Source organism: Nicotiana tabacum, chromosome 8 (assembly GCF_000715075.1).
Source record: "Nicotiana tabacum cultivar K326 chromosome 8, ASM71507v2, whole genome shotgun sequence".
In the NCBI taxonomy this organism is placed as follows: Eukaryota; Viridiplantae; Streptophyta; class Magnoliopsida; order Solanales; family Solanaceae; genus Nicotiana; species Nicotiana tabacum.
Window position 1 is genome coordinate 113,437,882 of NC_134087.1, and position 19,674 is coordinate 113,457,555.

Sequence of the window (19,674 nt, forward strand, 5' to 3'; positions counted from 1 at the left end):
CAACTAATTTATACAGAGATGGAAGCAAAAAACGAGATTTATCCAGAAACTTCTGGACATCTGTCTGTCTTCCTTGGGTTAGAGAAATATCGAAGCGGAAAGAAATATCGGGAAACTACTTGACAATCCTCGAAGCACACACCTATAAATACCCATCGGCTCCTCCTCCAAGAATCAGTGTAGTTGAAAGCAAATTGAGAAAAGAGTTACTACAAAATTTACTGAAAATGTCATTGATTCCAAGAATGTTCGGCGATCGACGAAGCAGCGTCTTTGATCCATTCTCAATCGACCTATGGGATCCCTTCAGGGAATTGGGCTTTCCAGGATCCAATTCACGGGAGACTTCTGCATTCGCTCACACACGAGTCGATTGGAAGGAAACTCCGGAGGCTCATGTGTTCAAGGCCGATCTCCCTGGGCTTAAGAAGGAGGAAGTGAAAGTCGAGATCGAAGACGATAGGGTTCTTCAAATCAGCGGAGAGAGGAATGTGGAGAAAGAAGATAAGAATGATACTTGGCACCGTGTGGAACGCAGCAGCGGCAAATTCATGAGAAGATTCAGGCTACCGGAGAATGCGAAAATGGATCAAGTTAAGGCGGCGATAGAGAATGGAGTGCTGACTGTTACTGTTCCGAAAGAAGAGGTGAAGAAGCCTGATGTCAAATCCATTGAGATCACTGGTTAGGTGCTATAATTTAGAATAAAGATATGTACATGTTGTTGGGAATAAACCTCTTGCCAAAATAATATTCACGGTAATAAAGCGGAATAATAATGTAGCACCGAGATATGGTAATTAACAAGAATAAAAGAGTAACAATGACACCAAGATTTTTACGTGGAAAACCCTTATGAATAAGGGAAAAAACCACGACCCCGAGAGGAGCAACTGATATCACTATAGTAAGGAATTTTACACTTTGTAGGTCGGAGATAAATACTCCAAAGACCACTACAATACTCAAAAGAAATAACCCTCTTTTGATATTCCCACCTCACTACAATATCGCTCACTCTCTATTTTCCTCACAGACTATTTTCTTATACCTTGTCTGTGAAACCTCACTCTTTCTTTCTCTCTTTGTTGGTGTAAAGAAATGAGAGTTGAAGCTCTCCTTTTATAGCCAAAGCTTCACCCTCTAAAGCCTACAATATTTGACAATTTACACACACTTTTCACAATTCAACAAGGTTGACTACCAAACCAAAGAAAACTCTTATTAGGCACATGCCTAATACTTCTTCAATGAGATGGACATCATCAATCTCCCCCTCCAGTCTCATTCATCTAGAGGAGGTAGCATTGTCTTCTAGTTTGAGTGCATGCCGACAAGTTCTTTGCATAGCTCGAACTTGTTCCTTGGTACCACCTTGGTCAGCATATCTGCGGGATTCTCATTTGTAGAAATCTTCAAGACTTTTAGAGATTCATCATCTACCATTTCTCGAATCCAATGATATCTCACATCAATGTGTTTGGTCCTTGCATGGTACATAGAGTTCTTGCTAAGGTCTATTGCACTTTGACTGTCACAATAGACGACATACTCCTTCTGATGTAATCCAAGCTCTTGAAGGAATCGCTTGAGCCATATCATCTCCTTGCCAGTTTCTGTAGCGGCAATGTACTCTGCTTCAGTTGTTGAAAGTGCAACGCACTTCTGCAACTTAGACTGCCATGATATAGCTCCCCCTGAAAATGTAAACAAATATCCAGTAGTGGATTTTCTGTTGTCAATGTCACCCGCCATATCAGCATCTGTATAGCCCTTCAAGATTGAATCAGATCCTCCAAAGTACAAACAATCTCCCGTGGTACCTCTCAGGTACCTGAGTATCCACTTGACTGCTTCCCAATGTTCCTTTCCAGGATTTTCAAGAAACCTGCTGACAACACCAACTGCGTGAGCAATATCAGGTCTAGTACATACCATTGCATACATCAAGCTTCCGACTGCTGAAGAATAAGGAACTTTAGCCATGTTCCCTTTCTCCTCCACTGTTGTAGGACACATCTTCTTACTCAACTTTAGATGACCAGCAAGAGGTGTGCTGACTGGCTTAGCATTCTTCATGTTGAAGCGTTCTAGTACACGTTCAATGTACTTCTCCTGAGATAGCCACAACTTTCTACTTGTTCTCTCTCGAACTATCTTCATCCCTAGAATTTGTTGTGCTGGGCCCAAGTCCTTCATATCAAATGACTTGGACAGATCTCCTTTCAACTTTGCTATCAACCCCTTGTCTTTTCCTACAATTAACATGTCATCCACATACAACAACAATATAATAAAGTTATTCTCAGAAAATCTTTTGAAGTATACACATGGATCAGAATAGGTCTTTAGGTATGTTTGACTTTTCATGAATGAGTCAAACTTCATGTACCACTGCCTTGGTGTCTGCTTCAATCCATAAAGACTCTTATTCAATTTGCACACCATGTGTTTCTTTCCAGCTACTTCAAATCCTTCTGGCTGCTCCATATAAATCTCCTCTTCCAAATCTCCATGAAGAAATGCAGTTTTCACATCCAACTGCTCCACTTCAAGATCTAGGCTAGCTGCTAAGCTCAAAATTGTTCGAATAGAAGTCATTTTGACAACAGGTGAGAAAATTTCGTCAAAATCAATACCTTTCTTTTGTTCGAAGCCTTTAACCACCAATCGAGCTTTGTATCTGACCAGCTTGCCATTTCCATTTTTCTTGAGTTTAAAGACCCATTTGCATTTGAGTGGTCTTTTACCCTTTGGAAGTTCAACCAGCTTGTATGTGCCATTTTTCTGTAGAGATTCCATCTCTTCTTGCATAGCTTTCATCCACTGGTTCTTTTCTGGATGGGACAACACCTCCTTAAGACTTTCTGGCTCCCCCTCATCACTGATGAGGACATACTCTGTGGAAGGGTACCTGCATGACTCTACCCTTGGCCTCTCTGATCTCCTCAGAGGTTGAGGTTGTTCTTCTCCCTGAGTGGGGTGCTCCACTTCCTCGACACCTTCATCAAGTTGCTCCCCCTGCTCAATAACCTCACCAGGTTGCTCCACCTGCTCGGCAACCTCGTCGGTTGTACTTTCTGCACTTGTGGGATTGTTAGAAGTAGAAGGAATAGTAACAAAGTTAGGAATTATACCATTCTTCGCCTTTTCTAACATATCAGCAGCAATTCCAACTTCACTTTCTCGGAAGACTACATCTCTGCTTCTGATGACCTTCTTCTTTACAGGATCCCACAGTCTGTACCTGAACTCTTCATCTCCATATCCGATAAATATGCAGGGAACAGATTTATCATCCAGCTTTGTTATCTGCTCTTTTGGTACATGTGCAAAAGCTCTGCAACCGAACACCTTCAGATGCGAGTAGGACACCTCCTTGTTGGTCCAAACTCTCTCTGAGATTTCAAACGCCAACGGAACTGATGGACTCCTATTGATCAGGTAACAGGCTGTCTGAACTGCTTCACCCCAGAATGACTTAGGCAGTTTAGCCATTCTGAGCATGCTTCTCACCTTCTCCACAATGGTGCGGTTCATCCTCTCGGCTACGCCATTGTGCTGTGAGGTTCCAGGAACTGTCTTTTCATGTCTGATCCCATGACTTGAACAATACTCTTCAAATTCCCTTGAAGTGTACTCACTTCCATTGTCACTTCGGAGGCGCTTTAGCTTTCGACCCGTCTCCCTTTCTACTAGAGCATGAAATTTCTGGAAAACTTGAAACACCTAATCTTTGGTTTTCAAAATATAAACCCATAATTTTCGTGAAGCATCATCAATAAAAGTAACAAAATATTTGTTACCGCCCATTGATTCAATTTCCATTGGGCCGCAAACATCAGAATATACTAAATCAAGTATATTCAATTTTCTTTCAGACGATGTCTGAAATGAGACTCTATGCTGCTTACCAAATAAACAGTAGTCACAAGGTTTTACAGTTGTAACTTTGGCATAAGAAATGAGTGATTTCTTGGCAAGAATCTGCAATCCCTTCTCGCTCATATGACCCATTCTTTTGTTCCATAAATCTACAGAAATCTCATCTTGTGCCGCGTTCAATTCACCTTGGCATATTTCTGCATTTGTCCTGTACAACGTGCCACGAGCAACTCCCTTTGAAATCACCAATGATCCCTTAGTGAGTCTCCACTTTTGATTTGCAAAATAACTCTTGTATCCATCTCGGTCTAAAGCAATTCCCGAGATCAAGTTCATCCGCAAATTAGGTACATGCCGCACATCCTTTAGAACCAATGTGCATCCGACATTTGTCTTGATACAAATATCACCAATCCTCGCAATCTTTGAGTAACTTGTGTTGCCCATTTTCACTGTGCCGAAATCACCTGCTACATATCTGCAAAAAAGATCTCTTACCGGTGTGGCATGGTGAGATGCCGCTGTGTCAACCACCCATTCCGACTCTGGACCTGACAGGTGCATGCATTCCTCTTCCTCATTTATAAAGAGGACAACATTATCATTATTTTGCACCATGGCGGCTGTGTTGTCGTCATTCTTCTGGCCACTGGTTTCACCTTTGCCCTTCCTTGGATTTGGACAATCTCTTTTGAAGTGACCTGGTTGATTACAGTTGTAGCAATTTCTGACTCTTGATTTGGATCGGTTCTTTGACTTCCCACGAGCTCCGGATCTACCATAGTTGTTCGAACTCCTTTGATAACTCCTGCCTCTACCTTCTGTGATGAGAGCCTGTCCTTGATTTTCAGGCTTTTTTCTCATCTTCTCATTGAGTAGAAGAGCCGATGTGACATCTTTCAACTCAATAGTAGTCTTACCGTGCAGGATGGTTGTTGCCAAATTATCGTACGAAGATGGCAACGAGTTCAATAGCAAGATGACTTTATCTTCTTCCTCGATTTTCACTCCGAGGTTGGCAAGCTGTGTGATTAGTCCGTTAAACACATTTAAATGTGACAAAAAATTCGTACCTTCACTCATGTGTAGGGCGTATAACTGCTTCTTCAGGTACAATTTATTTGTCAGCGTTTTGGACATGTATAGGCTTTCCAACCTTGTCCAAATTCCACGTGCAGTGTCTTCATCAATGATGTTATTTACCACATCATCTGATAAGTGCAACCTGATTGCACTAGCAGCTCTTTCATCCAAGTCAGCTCAATCCTCAGCTTTCATGGTATCAGGTTTTTTGGAATCAACATCTAGAACCTTGTGTAATCCTTGTTGGATGAGCAGATCTCTCATCCTTCTTTGCCATGTTGAGAAACCGTTATCTCCGTTGAATTTTTCTACCTCGTACTTTACTCCGGACATTTTTATTTTTCACCAAGTATAGTACTACCGACAGTGAATAGTATTTCAGTGAACGAGCAAAACCTGTGCTCTGATACCAGTTGTTGGGAATAAACCCCTTACCAAAATAATATTCACGGTAATAAAGCGGAATAATAATGTAGCACCGAGATACGGTAATTAACAAGAATAAAAGAGTAACAATGACACCAAGATTTTTACGTGGAAAACCCTTCTGAATAAGGGAAAAAACCACGACCCCGAGAGGAGCAACTGATATCACTATAGTAAGAAATTTTACACTTTGTAGGTCGGAGATAAATACTACAAAGACCACTACAACACTCAAAAGAAATAACCCTCTTTTGATATTCCCACCTCACTACAATATCGCTCACTCTCTATTTTCCTCACAGACTATTTTCTTATACCTTGTCTGTGAAACCTCACTCTTTCTTTCTCTCTTTGTTGGTGTGAAGAAATGAGAGTTGAAGCTCTCCTTTTATAGCCAAAGCTTCACCCTCTAAAGCCTACAATATTTGACAATTTACACACACTTTTCACAATTCAACAAGGTTGGCTACCAAACCAAACTAATTCAACAAGGTTGGCTACCAACCAAACCAAGTCAACAAGGTTGGCTACCAAACCAAAGAAAACTCTTATTAGGCACATGCCTAATACTTCTTCAATGAGATGGACATCATCACATATCCTATCAAGTGCTCTAGAAAATATGGGCAAGTATGAATGAAGAATGTAGGCGTGTATTGTTGAGGATTGGAAGTTGCTCTGTTTCTGTATCTTGTCCTAGGTCGATTCTGTTTCTTGGCCTAATACCGCGTTTGATGTATTTCCGTAAAAACATTATGTGGAAAATGTAATAGTAATGTAGTTTTATTATAATTGTTTCTGCGCGTACCTCCCATATTCTTTTTCTTGTTCTTCTTTTGTTTTTTGTAGCCAATCCCACGGTGGATTCGCAATTGAAACAAGAAAGAAAAATGAAAGAAAGAGAGAAAATTAAAAGATAAAAATTCAGATTTTCAATTCAAGACACTTCTTACAATACCCTATAAGTGAATATAAAGAAGACTAATAAATGGAGTTCACTAATAATTCTAATTCTTAAAGGACTACTATTTAAATACTTAAAGTTCCTAAAGGTCCAAAACTTGACATTCCACCCTCCTTTAAATCAACCTTGTCCTCAAGGTTGAAAATGAAAATCTAGAAATGGAGAACTAAATCAACACCCACATGTGCTCGGACTTTGAAAATTGCCTATTGGTAGAAACTAAAATTCCTCTATAGGCTCTATTTCTCATCAATGCTCCATCGACTCTTAATGCTAAAATACATTTTATATGTAGCAGAAGTATAACCAAGAATACTACTGTCACGACCCCAAATACCGGTCGTGATGGCGTCTATCACATTACTAGGCAAACTGGACCAATTATAAACCACATCCCATTTTCATTGTAAATAAGTCATTTGCTAACACGGTTTAATTACCAATTATCATAATAAGTGTTTAAAACAGCAGGATAGATATGCGAAAGTCATCAAGACATATGAATTACACAACCCACACTCTGAACAACATACTACATAGATAGTTTAGGAATGCGGAAAAGTAATAAGATAGAAGGGAGAAATCAGGGCTGCGGACGCCATGCAACTACCTCGAAATCCCCGGCAATTGTTGAACGACTGAAAGCTCTCACTCGACCTCGGGGCACCTGGATCTGCACGCAAGGTGTAGGGAGTAATGTGAGTACTCCGACCAAGTGAGTAATAAAGATAAATAATGACTGAAAGTAAGAAAACACGTATACACAAGGTATTCTATAATGAATCAATTTAAATAGGTAATCTGTAAGCAGTAAACCAATGAAAAGCAAAATAAAGTACTTCTACAACAAATAAACAGGTAATTGACAGACAGTTATGATAAAGTAAACACATATAAGTTCACCCCTCGGGTACAGTATCAATAATTTTTGCCCCTCGGGCTCAATCTCACATCACAATGGGTATCCCCGCTCACTGGGGATGTGCAGACTACGGGAGGGGCCCCTTACGGCCCAAGCGCAATATCAAGCCATCACGTGGCATCAAATCTAGGCCATCGGCCTCATATCAATCAAGCCACCTCGTAGCGTATATATGTATCTCAGGCCCTCGGCCTCATATCAGTACCAGTGTATCCTCACGACTAGGCCCTCGGCCTTACTTAGTCCAAAAATCATCACAAGCCCCTCGAGCAATAGTAAAACAGTATCTCTCAACCCAAAACATCATTTAAAATATCATTTAAGTCTCAAAACTGAGTAAAAATGGATGAGTAGTAGAACGGTGGAAAATAACGGGACTGAGTTCAAGTAATAAGTCAAAACAGTGAGGAAATGGTAATAAAAATTCCTGAAGGGTTCAAATAGTTGGCACAAAACCCAAATATAGCAATCAGCCCAAATCATGATGATAGCAAATAAGTTTCAGCCAAATACATGGTAAAATCATCAATCGAGACAAACCAAGTCACAATCTCCAATAGTGCACGACCCCACCCTCATCATCAAGCGTGTGTCTCACCTCAATATAGCACAACGATGTGCAATCCGGGGTTTCAAACACTCAGGACATCATTTACAATCATTACTCACCTCGAACCGGCTAACTCTCTAGCTCGCGATGCCTTTGACCCTCGAATTGGCCTCCACGCGCGTTGAATCTAACTAAAATTAGAACGAATACGTCATAATATGCTAAGGGAACAAAGCCCAAGCGAGAACAATCGAAAAATACCAAAAATCCCGAAATTAGCAAAACCCGAGCCCCGAGCCCACTTCTCGAAACTCAGAAATTTTCACATCATTAGATTCCTCGTCTCCTCACGAGTTCATACATATCAAAAACACAAGAATCAGAGCTCAAATGACCCCTCAAATCCTCAATTTAAGCCCTCTTAAACTCAAGCCCTAAACGTCCATTTTTAGTCCTTCAATTCCTTAAAGTTTAGTCCCAATCCATGAAATATTACCATAAAAGTGTGTTTTAGGTCCAAAATCCTTACCTCAACGACGTTATCTTGAAATCTCCCTTTAAAATTGCCCAAAAGCTCTCAATCCGAAGTTAAAATGGTTAAACCCTTCAAAAATCGCGAAGAAAGAATATATATACATTCTGCCCAGGGGTTTTCGCATCTGCGACCCCTCCACCGCTTCTGCGGTACCGCATTTGCGGTCACAAGTCCGCTTCTGCGGAACTCACTTAACCAGCCCAAATCCGCTCCTGCGATCGCCCTTCCGCATCTGCGATTTCGCAGATGCGGCCGAAAATTCCGCTTTTGCGATTTCGCAGATGCGGCCCAAAATTCCGCTTTTGCGGTTCCTGACCCTCAGCCCAAATCTCGCATCTGCGATAGAAATTCCGCATCTGCGGCTTCGCAGATGCGGCCACCTTGACCGCTTCTGCAAAAACTGCTCGCCAAACTAACTTTCGCATCTACGGCCTTCCCCCTCGCACGTGCGGCACCGCACCTGCAGTCCCCAAACCGCAGGTGCGAAAACATCAGAAGCAGCAATATCAGTTGCTGCAACCAAATTCCAAATTCTCCGATAACCACCCGAAATGATCCTGAGGCCCCCGGGACCTCAACCAAAAGCACAAACATAACCTGATACCTTATTCAAACTTGTTCCAATCATCAAAACACCTCAAACAACATCAAATCTACCAAATCACATCGAATTCAAGCCTAAGTTTCTAAAATCTTCTGAAATACGCTTTTGATCAAAAACCCAACCAAACCATGTCTGAATGACCTGAAATTTTGCACACACATCCCAAATGACCTAACGAAGCTATTGCAACTCTCGGAATTCCATTTCGACCCCTATATCAAAATCTCGCCTATCAACCGGAAATCGCCAAAATATCAACTTCGCCAATTCAAGCCTAATTCTACTCCGGACCTCTAAAACCAATTCCGATCATGCTCCTAAGCCATAAATCACCTTCCGAAACTAACTGAACCATCGGAACTCACATACGAGCTCTCTAACACATAAGTCAACATCTGGTTGACTTTTCCAACTTAAACCTTCTTAAAAGAGACTAAGTGTCTCATTTCTTATCAAATCCTCTCCCAACTCAAAATGATCAATCCGATCACATAAAATACGGATAACGAAGCATAAAGAAGCAGAAATGGGAAAAACGGAGCGGTAACTCATTAGACGACTGGCCGGGTTGTCACAACTACCACCAAATCACAAGTAGCTATTGTGATGACTAATTGTTTCTGAAGAACCTCCCTAACTGATGTAGCACAAGTGTCTCCTACATGATGATAAATAAAGCTGGTGCATCACAAATGTCTCCTATATGATGATGAATAAAACTGGTTCCAATAACTCCTCTTGTAGAATGTACCAGCTCCACCCTTAAGTTATCAACTTGGCCAAAGTATAGCAAATTCTCATATTCTTGTCCAGTTGGTCTCGTTATGCTTATGGAGCCAAAATGTTTCTTAGCAATGGATGAGATTACTACAACTTGAATCTTGTGCAAATTTCAAGCATATAGTAATCGATTTTGTGTATAGCCGCCAAGATGAATGATAGAATAATTGGTGCTATCCATGGAACTTTCCATGAAGTTTCAAACATAGGTTTAAGACCAATGAGTATTGCAAAAAGATCTTTTAAAGACTCTGCTGAAAAGATTTGCTTTGAAACATAAAAGACCAATGCATCTATAGGTTGAAGGTAGCTAGCACTAGAACAAGATCCGTCTTCCTTGGACAAAATATTGGTATTAATATCTCTTCCACCAGGATCTCATAAGAAAATGCTCATCTCGTTCCTGTTATGTTCTTCTCCCAGCTCTAATGACATTTTCAGCAAACTTAGAGCTAAAACTTTGAAAATCACTGCATATACTGGAAGTAGATCACCAATAACTAGCTGGAAAAATAACAGAATCGTCACCAAGCTAGGTGTACTTTCACTATCAAATAACATACACACTTCACCCTCAAGGTACAAATAGTTTGAAATGCACCAGAGAACAAAAGCTAACTCTCCCTCCATAGACATTCCTTCAAATAAAACAGGGGTTGATGATAATATTGCTCCACCAGAAAAAGAACAAAGTCCAGGAGTAGAGCACAAGTTTGCTCGACTTGTATAAACCATCAAGTATGAAGGGCTCTCAGTACAACTGAACGGATATTACGAGTATCTAATCACCTCAGTTAAAATCCAATCAAAAAACCTTAATAGTAAAGGCAATCTATGTACCTCAAGAATTGCATAAACCAAGGCTGATAGAAGGCGATCTCTTCCACCCCATTGCTCGATAGGAAGTAATACACTTTTTGCAACAATCCCTACAGTTACATGAGTAACTTCCAAGAATGTGCAACTTTCCGGTAACCACATTTCTTCTCTTGCATGAGCATTCTTCTGAAAACAATTAGGCGCCTTTGTCTTCCATTTTCCATTATAGAGATCCACTCTGTAACACATTCTATAATAGAAACCCAATTTGCTGCAGTACCACCGCTTGAGACCTTTGATGGCACTAACATTATTTTTTCCTGAACAAACTTGACATCAGTGCACAAAGCTTTCTTAGGGCCATTAAGAGAACACGAAGTAAGGAGTGGGACTTTCTTATATAACACAATAGGCAATTCAAAATGAACATTAGTTGGAGATAAACTGAAGATGTGCTTGAGTTTGACTGACAGGGATGGTACAAGCAGAACAATATTTTTCACATTTCCTATGAAGTAAACCAGGTGTACATCTCTAGACTTATTTCCTTTGTGCAAAGGAGAAATTAGCTTTCCTATTTTCTTAGCAACTAGAAACATATCATCACTTAGCATCTTTTCGAGAAAAGTAGAAGCCCGGTCATAAATTGAACGCCTACAAAGAGCCAATCTTGAAAGCAGAGCAATCAATTCATTGAAAATCTTAATACTTAGGATCTCATTATCCTCCACCAAATTCCAAAAAGCATAAGCATCCCCACATTCCATACAAATTACGGTAACCAACAACTCTATTGCTCTCCTCGTCCATGAAAACTGGGTTTCGTCAAAATACATTTGAATAAGGAAATTACCCTGGGAACATAGGGTGTCTCCAGCATTCTAACAAGCTCCTCAATCAAGTACAACATGATTTCCTCCAGACTAGACTGTCTAGATCTATGAACAATACAATTACTCTACAACAGGGACCAAATACCCTCCAATTTTTCCAAATTTACTTCAATTACTTCCTCCTCTTTTTATCATCTTCCACTACAACCTCATTATCTCGAAAATCATAACTATTGTTATTTGCAATGTTATTCTCAATTTCAACAAAGACAGAGGAACTTCTATTGGAATCCAATGAAATAGCTCCAAAATTATCCCTTTGATGCCGACAAACTCAATAGAGACATCTCCCCTACTTTCAATGTTTTTCTCATCTTCATGTTTTCCAGAATCCACCATTTCGAAGATGAATGAAGGATTGAGATAATGATAATCATCCCATGACATTTCATTCCCAAGAACAAAATGCTTGGCCTCTAAATGACCATTGTTAGAATTGAGATCAATGTCATCTGGAACTTAAAACGCTACAATCCCATCCCAATTTTAACCAAGTGACAATACATTGGGATTAAACAGAACATAACAAAAAATGTTACTGATTGAAATTGATTCATCACTAGGCTTCAGTATGTTATCTAGGAACAAATAACCTATTTTCTCATTGCTCACTTCTTCCATTTCTTTTGTGGACTGAAGTTCACCCAAAAATGCAGTTTCTTCCTGCTGGAGAAATTCATCAAACACCTGATCCACGTTATTTTCTGAATTTTCCTTGATCTCTCATATGTTTGTATCTTATCTTCACCATCACAGAAAAATCACCAAAAATAATTTTAGATTGTAGTTCTTCCTTAAAAATTGGACCGTTAACATCCATTTCACAAACATAGAATGAAGCATCAAATTTCTGGAACCACTGCAACTGTGTAAAACTATATTGAAACATGCCACTTGTTTTGTTACATTGAGGACTTTCATCAAACACCTTGTTCCCATATTTTCAGAAGTTTTCTCATTTCTTCTTACTAACCCAAGTTCAACCCCTCCAGTTTTATCTTGTTGAGGACTTTTGTCGATCATATGATTGCCGCTGCTACCCAAAACTATAGCATTTTCATCATCAGATTTCAATGGTGGTCCATCATCAAGATCGTGGCAAGTGAGGTCAAACGATACCACAGATGAAGGAAAAATAACAGATTCACTAGAACTATTTTTTGTTAAATCAAGTGTTACATTGGTGTCTAGTTCAAAAGTGCTCGTGTTGAGCAAGCAAGTAGACTCTATCAAAGCCGTTGAAACTGGGGAACCTCCATTAAACTCGATATTAGGGGAATCTAGAGAAGTGGTAGTCCATTTTCGATAGGCTTCACCCTCACTCCGAAATTGCTCTGACCGTCGAATGTTCTCTCGCACCAACGAGAGAATTTCATCAAAAATAGACTGTTCATTGCTGATTAGCCTAGGTTAAGTTGAAATATATTTCTCAATCTCACCATCATGAACCTAGTATGGATTATATGAATCATGTGAATAGATATGGAAATACTGATTTTGGTAACTCCATGAAAGCTGCTCGGAACTTGAGCATGGAAGAAATGGGTCTGCTCCTTCGTAGGAATTTTGCGTATGGGAGTAATAGTGAATAAGCAATGTGGAATTGGGTCCGAGAAACGTCGGTTCTGATACCAATTATAGCGAATCCCACGATGGATTCGCCATTTGTTAAGACCCGGCCGGTCGTTTCATGAGTTATCACTCTGTTTCCCTCATTTCTACTTCTTTATGCCTTATTCAGCTGTATTATATGTTATCATATTGGTTAGTTTGTGTTCAGAGTGGTTTGATAGAGAAATAAGACACTTAGTCTCTTAAGTTGGCCTTTTGTTGGAAAAGTCAATCGGAAGTTGACTTGTGAGTAAACGATCTAGGAATCAGGTTTTTATGATTCAAATAGATTTGTGAGGTTATTTGGGACTTAGGAGCGTGATCGGAATGTAATTTGGAGGTCTGGAGTAGATTTAGGCTTGAATTGGCGAAATTAGAATTTTGGCATTTTCCGGCTGGTAGTGGAGATTTTGATATAGGGGTCGGAATGGAATTCCGAAAATTGGAGTAGGTCCGTGGTGTCATTTCATACGTGTGTGAAAATTTTTAGGTCATTCGGACTAGGTTTGGTAGACTTTTAGATCAAAAGCAGAATTCGGAAGTTTTTGGAATCCTTAGGCTTGGATCAGAGGGTACTTTGATGATTCGATGTTGTTTTGGGTGTTTCAAAGATTGTTATAAGTTTGAATAATGGTATGTGACTTGCTAGTACCTTTGGTTGAGGTCCCGGGGGCCTCGGGGTGATTTCGGATGGTTGACGGGAAGTTGAGAGTTATAATTGTGCAGCTGAAGCTGCTGATTTTGTTGTCATAACCGCACTTGTGGATTGGGGACCGCAGGTGCGGGATCAAAGAAGCGGAAGAGAAGACGCAGATGTGGCCCTAGGCAAGGATGGTTAGAAGGCACATGTGCGGAAGGCTCAGCACACCTGCGAGACCGCAGGTGCGGAAGGATATGCGCAGGTGCGACGTAGGGAGTTTAAGTGAAAACCGCAGAAAGGGTTGTTTGTCCGCAGAAGCGGTACCGCATGTGCGGTAAAAGGACCGCAGGTGCAAAAACCCTGGGTCAAAAAGTATATAAGTCCTCCTTCGCGAATTTTTGGTTATTCCACCATTTTCGCATACGGGTTTGAGCTTGGGAGAGCAAATTGAAGAGGGAATTCAAGAGGGTTTCGTGGAGGTAAGGTTTTTGGACCCTAAAGTTGTTTCTATGATGGTTTTTAACTGTTTAAACTTGAAATTTGTGGTAATTATTGGTTAAAATTGGGGGCTTAGGGCTTGAAAATTGGAGACCTAAATTTAGGGATTTGAGGGGTCATTCGTGGTCGAATATTGGTATTCTTGGTATGTATGGACTCGTGGGAGGATAAGGATCCTATTTTGGGATTTTTGATGTAATTTGAATATTTTCGCATGTGCTTCGTTCCCTTAGCGTATATTGATGTTATGATTCTGTTTTTGGATAGATTCGACGCGAGTTGAGGCCGAGTCGAGAGTCAAGGGCGTCGCGGAGTAGTATTTCATCTGGTTTGAGGTATATAACCATTGTAAATCTGGACCTGAGGGTATGAAACCCCCATATTTCGTATTATTTTGATAAATAAGGTGACGTGCATGCTATGTAACGAGCGTGTGAGTGTGCACTGGTAGGGATTGTGACTTGGTCTGTACCGTAACGACTATTAAGTCACGTATTTGATTTGAAATCTTATGATATCTCGTATTTTAGAGATTGATACTATGTGTTGGGCTGTACGCCGTGTTTGGGGCCTTGTGCCGACCTGTTTAGACCCTTAGGGGTATTTTTACTACTTTCCTCACTCTGTTTGATTTGAAAGTATATCCTCAGTCATGTTTTACCTGTTATTTATTTAAAACCGGTTTCACCACTCTTTTTCTTAATATATGAAAACTGTTTGTGCGGAGTTCCCTGATTTTTCATTGATAAGCCCGAGTGGCCGTGAGGTTAATGACTGAGAGAGGTTTAGGACCTAATGGTAATGATTATATATCTATTATGGATCGGGCAGCACGCCGCATCGATATTATATATATAGATCAGGCTGCACACCGTAACGATATACATATGGATCGGGCTACATGCCGCAGCGATATATATTGGATCGGGGCGCGCCGCAACGATATGACGCTTGGGCTGTAGGAGCCCCTCTGGAGTCTGTACACCCCCAGTGAGCGTAGTCGACTATAAACTCTGGATCGGGCTGCACACCGCAACAGTTATTATGATTCTTATTTTTATGAGATATTATTGAGTCGGAGTGCTGAGTGTGAGTATTGTTTGACAAGAGCTAAGTCACGAGTGACTGAGAGGCTTGCCCGAGAGACTATATTTATGAGTGATACCTTGCCCGAGGGGCTTGTTTATGACTTTTGTTACTTTCGCTCTTCTTTCATACTGAGCCTCTGTTGAAAAATGTTCGATAAATGTTTCCAAAGGATTTTTAATTGAAACTAAAGTTTTACGAGATGACTGGCTTTTAAATTGCAGAATTTGACTTGATATTTCTGTTGAGACTTATTATATGATTTTAACTGCACGTCACTGCACTCAGACCTTATTTACTTTAGTTATTTACTGAGTTGGTGTACTCACGTTACTCTCGCACCTTGTGTGTAGATCCAAGTTCCTGAGCATCCGAGTGAGAGCTTCCAGCACTCCCAGGGTTTATCCGGAGATCGCAAGGTAGCTGTACGGCGTGCGCAACCCCGCCTTCCTCCTTCCTATTTTAGTATTTTGTTATTTCAGACTTATTTTGTATTATTCAGACAGTGTCTTGGTTGTATTTAGAGGCTCATGAATAGTGACACTGGATTGTTGGGCTGTGTTGGTATATATTTGTACTAATTTCCGCATATTTCCGTTGATTTATATATTTCATATGAGAATTTGAACTTAAACGATTTTAGATAATGCTTTTATAAAAAGAATTTACTCTGGTTAAATGTTGGGTTGGCTTGCCTAGTACTATGATAGGTGCCACCACGACCGAGGTATTTGGGCTCGTAACACCATTGAAACATGAAAGAAAAATGAAAGAAAGAGAAAGAAAATTAAAAGATAAAATTTAGATCTTCATTCAAGACATTTCTTACAATACCCTACTAGTGAATATAGAGAAGACTAATAAAAGGAGTACACTAATAATTCTAATTCTTGCAAATACTTAAAGTTCCTAAAGGCCCAAAACGTGACATTTTTCTTTCTAAATAGCATAGAGAGTTAGAAGATTAAAGTTTTCTCAATCAATTCTTGCCATTTAATTTTCAAAAAACTGCGACATTGAACAATAATTCTGTTAACCAGTTGATGATTCAACATTGAAAGTTTGAAACCTATTAGGATCGATATTATCCTTTTATTGGGAGAACAAGAAACTGTAATACAGACTGTAATACTAACTTGAAAATCTGAGCTTCTGGAGTTACTCTTCTCAGCTAGTTTCAGACTTGTTTTATGTCATTATCATATAACGAATTATTTGTTCACTTTGAGTACGTAGTGCAAAATTTCATCCAACCTTGATTATAATGTCCTTACTTTTTAGAATTCAAGAGCAGGGAGAGGTTACTATCTAATCATGTTTATAGAGTCGTTTAGTCTTTAATTAGAGCCACTAGTTGTATGCCATGTCCCTCTTAACTAATACGCCTCCAAAGAAATCAAAGATTGCCTTTGGGGACTAAAAACAAACATATATAGCACTCTCTAATTTGACAAATGATTTTTTTGTTTAGTTTCGGGTCTGATATTTGGATTCGCATCGGCAAGTCTCATATTTCGGATACGTGTTTTCTAACAAAGACGACTGCATACTCTGAGTTTGAATGCAATTTTTGGTTTAGGATGAAAGGGTTATTAGTACTCCCCTGCAATTCTAATTAGTATTTGACAAATTTAATAGAGTTGTACAGGTACTATCTCTTCCATTTAATGGATTATTATATGCCGTGGAAGCAATTCCAGTATCAAAATTACATGTAATCTAGACAATTTGTAAAAAATGGGATTTCACGGGTTACTTCTTGAAGCGTGAATAAAGCTCCTCTATCTCGTGAGCCTCCAATTCCACAACAACTCAATGAAATCACCATTATGATCAGCACGATCACGATTCTCGAATGTTCCACGGGCTTCTACTGTGTTACCCAAATAATATCCGAAAATAGTGATTTCGTGTGGACGAAATTTCTAGGAAAATTTGGCTGAAATTTTCGGCCATCTTGTGCTCCTATCTCTAGGTGGAAAACCTTATGTATTTATAGCACACGTTTTAAGGGTTAAAACTGTGATGACCCGACCAGTCGTCTCATGAATTACCGCTCCGTTTTTTCCATTTCTGCTTCTTTATGCTTTGTTCATCTGTATTTTGTGGTATCGGGTTGGTCGGATCGAATCCGGAATGATTTTGGTAAGATTTGAGACACTTAGTCTCCTTTAAGAAAGTTTAATTTGGAAAAGTCAACCGGATGTTGACTTCTGTGTTAGCGGGCTCAGATGTGAGTTTTGCTAGTTCGGTTAGCTTCGGGAGGTGATTTGGGACTTAGGAGTGCGATTGGAATAGGTTTTCGAGGTCTGGAGTAGATTTAGGCTTGAATTGGCGAAGTTGATATTTTGGCGATTTCTGGTTAGTAGGCTAAATTTTGATATAGGGGTCGGAATGGAATTTCGAGAGTTGCAGTAGTTCCGTTGTGTCATTTGGGATGTGTGTGCAAAATTTCAGGTCATTCGGACGTGGTTTGGTTGGGTTTTTGATCAAAAGCGAAATTCGGAAGATTTTAGAAAGTTTGGCTTGAATCCGATGTTTTTTGGGTGATTTGATATTGTTTGAGGTATTTTGATGATTGGAACAAGTTTGAATAACGTATTAGGATATGTTAGTGCTTTTGGTAGAGGTCCCGGGGGCCTCGGGAAGATTTCGGATGGTTGACGGGAAGTTTGGATTGTTGTTGCAGCTCCTGAATTGCTTCTTCTGGTATTTTCGCACCTGCGGATTGGGGACCGCAGATGCGGTGCCGCACGTGCGGGAGATCCATCGCAGAAGCGAAAAAGGGTCAGGTGAGCAGAGACCGCAGAAGCGGTAAGGTGACCGCATCTGCGATGTCGCAGATGCAGAAGTGTGGTCGCAGATGCGATTTAGGCTGGATAAGTGCTTTCCACAGAAGCAGTGGATTTAACCGCATATGCAGTACCATAAAAGCGGGTATTGTACCGCAGATGCGAAAAGGTCTGGGCAGAACATATAAGTTATTTCATTTCGCGAATTTGAGCTATTTTACCATTTTTGACTTCAGCTTGAGAGCTTTTTGGGCGATTTGAAAGAGGAATTTCAAGGGAACTTCATTAAGGTAAGGAATTTGACCTAAAACTCGTTCCTATGCTATTATTTCATGGATTAGAGTTAGAAATCATGAAAATTAAGGGTGAAAATTGGGCAAACTAGGCTTGGAAACTTAGACCTTTAATCGGGGATTTGAAGGACCATTTGAGGTCAGATTTGAGAACTTTTGATATGTATGAACTTGTGGGGAGATAATGAATCTATTGATGTAAATATTATTGAATTCCAAGACGTGGGCCCGGGGGTCGGGTTTTGGTAATTTCGGGATTTGTGCCGTTTATTGATTGTTTTCGCTTGGGCTTCATTCCCTTAGCATATTTTGACGTCCTTGTTCTGATTTTGGATAGATTTGACGCGAGTGGAGGCCGATTCGAAGGGCAAAGGCATCGCGAGCTAGAGACTTGACCGGTTCGAGGTGAGTAATGATTGTAAATAATGTTCTGAGGATTTGAAACTTCGGATTGCACATCGTAGTGCTATATTGAGGTGAGGCACACGCTTGATGACGAGCGTGGGGTCCTGCACTGTTGGGGATTGTGACTTGGTCTGTCCCGAATGATTAATTTACCGTGTATTTGACTGAAATCTATTTGCTATCATCATGATTTGGGCTGAATGCCCTATTTGGGCCTTGTGCCAACTATTTGAACCCTTCGGGAATTTTTACTGATATTTTCCTCCCTGTTTTGGACTTTATACTTGAATTCAGTCATGTTATATTTCAATGTTTTCGTACTCAACCATATTTACTCTATTTTAACACTTACATGATCTTTAAATGATATTTTTGGGCTGAAAATCATGTTTTACTATTGCCCGAGTGGCTTGTGAGAATTTTGACTGAGTAAGGCCGAGGGCCTATGTTGTGAGGAAACATTTGACACTAATTATGAGGCCGAGGGCCTGAGATATGTACGCCACGAGGTTCCTTGTTTGATATGAGGTTGAGGGCCTAGTGATGATGCCACAAGATGGCTTGATATTGCACTTGGGCCGTAAGGGGCCTCCCAGGAGTCTGTACACCCCCAGTGAGCGTGGGTACCCATTGTGATGTGAGATTGAGCCCGAGGAGCTGGTATTGTCCTATGTGATTGCCCGAGGGGCTGATATTGTTCTGAGATGTTGCTCAAGGGGCAGATTTGTTGATACTGTGCCCGAGGGGCCAACCTTTATGTGTTTATTTTCATAATTGACTTTCAATTTCCTGCTTAATTGTTGAAAAAGGCTTTTCATGAAGTAAATTTTGAGTTAAAAGATTTTACCTATCTTTCACTGGTTTACTGTCTAAAATGGTTTTACTGCT

General features: G+C 40.2%; 1 protein-coding gene and 1 long non-coding RNA gene across 2 annotated transcripts; one reads left to right on the top strand and one right to left on the bottom strand.

Annotated features, from left to right (window-relative positions):
* The first annotated feature begins 227 nt into the window (after positions 1–227).
* LOC107780786 (17.6 kDa class I heat shock protein-like) lies at positions 228–773 on the top strand. Its single transcript, XM_016601365.2, has one exon. The coding sequence runs from the start codon at positions 228–230 to the stop codon at positions 687–689; it is 462 nt and encodes a 153-aa protein (XP_016456851.1). The 3' UTR covers positions 690–773.
* A 6,062-nt stretch (positions 774–6,835) lies between these two features.
* On the bottom strand, positions 6,836–13,130 carry LOC107780787 (uncharacterized). The gene is made up of 2 exons (XR_012694185.1): positions 12,901–13,130; positions 6,836–7,031 (listed from the first exon to the last, which is right to left on the bottom strand). It is a non-coding gene; the product is annotated as an uncharacterized LOC107780787 (long non-coding RNA).
* Positions 13,131–19,674: the final 6,544 nt, after the last annotated feature.